Source organism: Phalacrocorax aristotelis, chromosome 9, assembly GCF_949628215.1.
Source record: "Phalacrocorax aristotelis chromosome 9, bGulAri2.1, whole genome shotgun sequence".
NCBI lineage: Eukaryota > Metazoa > Chordata > Aves > Suliformes > Phalacrocoracidae > Phalacrocorax > Phalacrocorax aristotelis.
Genome location: NC_134284.1, coordinates 32,498,205 through 32,501,537, shown reverse-complemented (window position 1 = coordinate 32,501,537; position 3,333 = coordinate 32,498,205). Strand labels below are relative to the sequence as shown.

The 3,333-nt window shown below is 58.4% G+C and overlaps 1 protein-coding gene across 1 annotated transcript; it reads right to left on the bottom strand.

The window, feature by feature from the left end:
- Window positions 1-436: 436 nt before the first annotated feature.
- On the bottom strand, window positions 437-1,483 carry LOC142062149 (inositol 1,4,5-trisphosphate receptor-interacting protein-like 1). The gene has a single exon (XM_075104204.1). It carries the CDS (start codon window positions 1,466-1,468, stop codon window positions 455-457), a length of 1,014 nt encoding a protein of 337 aa, XP_074960305.1. The 5' UTR covers window positions 1,469-1,483; the 3' UTR covers window positions 437-454.
- Between the last annotated feature and the right edge of the window lie 1,850 nt (window positions 1,484-3,333).

Genomic DNA, 3,333 nt, shown 5'->3' with positions numbered 1-3,333 from the left:
CTAACTGCGCCAGCTGGGCAGGGAGCACCCCGTGCCCATGTTCCCCAATAAAGTGGTGCACAGACACTCGCAGAATCAGCGTTTATTCAAAGACACGATTTATTGGCACCTTGGCACAGAGTAAAGATCCCAGAGGGGACAGTGTCTCTCAGAGAGGAAGGGCAGTCACCGTCCAGCAGGCAACGGGTGTCTCTGTTGGCAAGACTCCTCGCAACGGCCCCTACAGCTGCAAGGGGTCCGGCTCCCCAGAGCGTGCTTCTTCTGCGCAGGAAAGGCGCAGCAGCAATTCCCACTGCTGACGGAGCTGTGTGTTCTCCGTGTCCAGCGTGCTTGGTTCTGCAGGACCAGCTCCCCGGGGAGTGCCTCCACGCCTGGCCCTGTGCGTGAAGATGTGCACCTCTGCCATAGCACAGCTCTCTGGCCACGTACCGCTGCTGGTAAGCCTGGCCTCTGCCTACTCGATGCTCAGGAAGGTGTCCGAGTCACCTTGCTGCACCCCAAACAGCATCTCAATCAGGAGGAGACTATCAGAAGCATCCACAACCCGGAGCTTGCAGGAGCGCCTGGAGGGCAGCACTGTGAGGCGGCTGTGTCGCGACCGAGGCAAAACCTGCCAGGCTGCACGTACCAATATCTGGAACCAGCGCGTGGTTTTCTCCACGTCTAGGTAGGGGCCGGTGCAGAGGGTGCCTAGCAGGCTGGGACCCTGATTTCTCCTCAGCTCCTCCTTGGGGTGGTGGAGGAAGCACAGCATGTCCTTCGCCAGCCGCTCCCTCGTGCAGGTACACACCAGCTCCACGCGGAGGCGGGAGTTCCTTGCCGGCATCTCCTCGTCAGTGCCCAGCTCGAGGTGGAAGGTGTGCCCGCGGGGGGCCTGCAGGGGCACAAGCAGGCGGTAGACGGCGTCATCCTCACGGGGACTCCAGCCTTGGCAGAAACTGCCCTCCCCAATGGCTGGCATCAGTCGCGGCATGAAACTATTCCTGCAGAGTCTTCGGCAGGTACGCAGAAGTTCATCCACCAGCTCCTCCACCATGACAAATGATTCTGGCACGTCCAGAAGGCGCTCCGCCAAAATTCTGCCCACATCCAGAGCAACACTGGGTTTTTCTTCTTGCTCCTGCCTGTGCCCCTTCTTTCTGCAACTGCCTTTCTTGCTGCATGTGTCGGTCTCATGGCTCCTTCTGCTGAGCCACCACCAGAGCCCAAAGAGCAGGACCAGGACTCCAGCAATGGCCCAGAACTGTCGCTGCTGCAAGGCAGCAAAGAGCAGGGCTCCCCAGGCCACGTTGCTCGGCTCCTGGCTGCTCTGCTCCGGCTCCTGCAGCAGCCGAGACATCTCCAAGCTCAGCAGCTGCGCGCGTTGCTGCATGCGCTCGCGCGTGGCCTCATCCAGCTCATCACCGACCTTCTGCGGGTACCAAATGGTCCCTAGCAGAACACGGATGAGGAATTCTGTGGCAGCCATGGCCTGCGGGAGGAGGGAGAGAAGGGGTTGAGTGTGGCTGGAAGGGAGGGAGGTGGTGGCGGGGGGAGCTGGGGGCAGGTAGGAGAGGGGGCAAGGCAGCTGGGAGGCAGCAAGGCCTGCGCCCGCCCGCGGCAGCGGCATCACCATCACCGCGCCCTGCCCAAGGCGCTCCCACGAGCGGCTGTGCCCTCGATGCAGGGTGAGAACCCACCCCACCGGGGGCGCGCGCTTCTGCCCTGGCCCTCGTCCAGCCCAGCCTCTGCCTGCGTGCGCACTCACCGCTGGCCCAGGCTGTACTGGGGCAGGGCGTCCTGCTGGCGCCCCTGATAACCGCCCCCATTGTGACTCGTCCCCTCTGCTGTCACAGGCGCCAGAGCGCATCACGGGCACGCCCGCCGGCCAGCCCCGCCCCTCGGCCCCACCCCGGAGCAGCAACTCACAGCTCCCCAGGCAGCCAGAGCCCTGACAGCCAGAAAGCGCAGACCCACCCGGCAGGACAAGGCCGGGTGACTCGATTTGGGGAAATTACTTTATTACCGATCAACTCGGTTCACTTGGGTAAGTCGATATCATGGTGGGCGCAGGCTTTTCTACCTTGTGCTGGTTTTGGCTGAGAAGGGTTTAATTCTCCTCACTGTGGGGGTCGGCTACCTTTCCAGCTTCCCGCGCTCTGCCGCGAGGCGGGGGGGGCTGGGAGGGGCAGGGCCATGGTGGGGACGGCTGACCCCGACTGGCCAATGGCAGGTTCATTCCATACCACGTGACACCATGGCCAATATATTGAGGGGGGGCAGTGGCAGCGCGGAGGCGTCGGGTCGGCGGGCGGCTGCGGCGCGTGCGGTTTGTTCCGGCGGTTCGTTCCCCCTCACCCCTCCCTTCCCCCTCCCCCGGGGCTTTGCGCCTCTCGTTGTTCTCCTTTACATTGCATTTCTACTGTTGTTTCTTTTAATTTTAATTATTAAACTGTTCTTATCCCAACCCACGAGCGTTACCCTTCTGATTCTCTCCCCCATGTACCGGTGGGGAGTGAGCGAGCGACTGTGTGGGGCTGAGCTGCCGCTAAACCACAACAGGGCTGGATTGTCTACAGTGCCAGTCACTTTGCATTTCAATCCAGAGACATTCTCTTCCCCCTGGGGGCACTGAATACTGGTGAGCAGGGCTCGGTATGCATGGGCCAGACCCCAGCACGTTGCAGTTATCTGTGTCTCTCTGGAGCTCCCAGCGTAACAACATACTTTCTCCAAATATTCTACTAGTTTTTTAGGATTCTGTACTTGTTCGGGGGTGAAACTCCGAAACACTGGGGGTGCCCACTGCCCTAGGTATTTGCCCATGCTATCCCACATGCCCTGCCACTCGTAACTATCAAGCCTCGGGGCAGATTTCTGGGTGATACTCTTAAGTTGCTTAGTCAAAACCAAAACAACATGCCCAAAAACTAACAGTAAGTGCACCTTAACCACCCAAGGATGTTCAAGATACAAAACTGTTGTTGTAACAAAGGCACAGACATCATAGAACAAAGTTGCAACGGTATTATTCTGTATTTCCTCCATATAAAATCTCTCAGAGGAGGAGGTATAATTGCTAATTGCCTCAACAAGGTGGTATCCGAAGTACAGTAACGGTTTCAGCAAAAACCCCAAATACCAGATAAAGCTGAAAACGAGTGTTTGTACAACAAATCTTGTAGGCAAAACATTACTAATCACAGCAGAACACAGCAGACTCAACAAACCAACACTGATTTTTAACACCAACTGCAAAAAGGACAACATGGTGCTGTGACCAGCAGCTGTTGTTATCTCCCACCCTCGTGGCCCACGTTGGGCGCCAAAAAGACTGTTGTGGTTTAGCGGCAG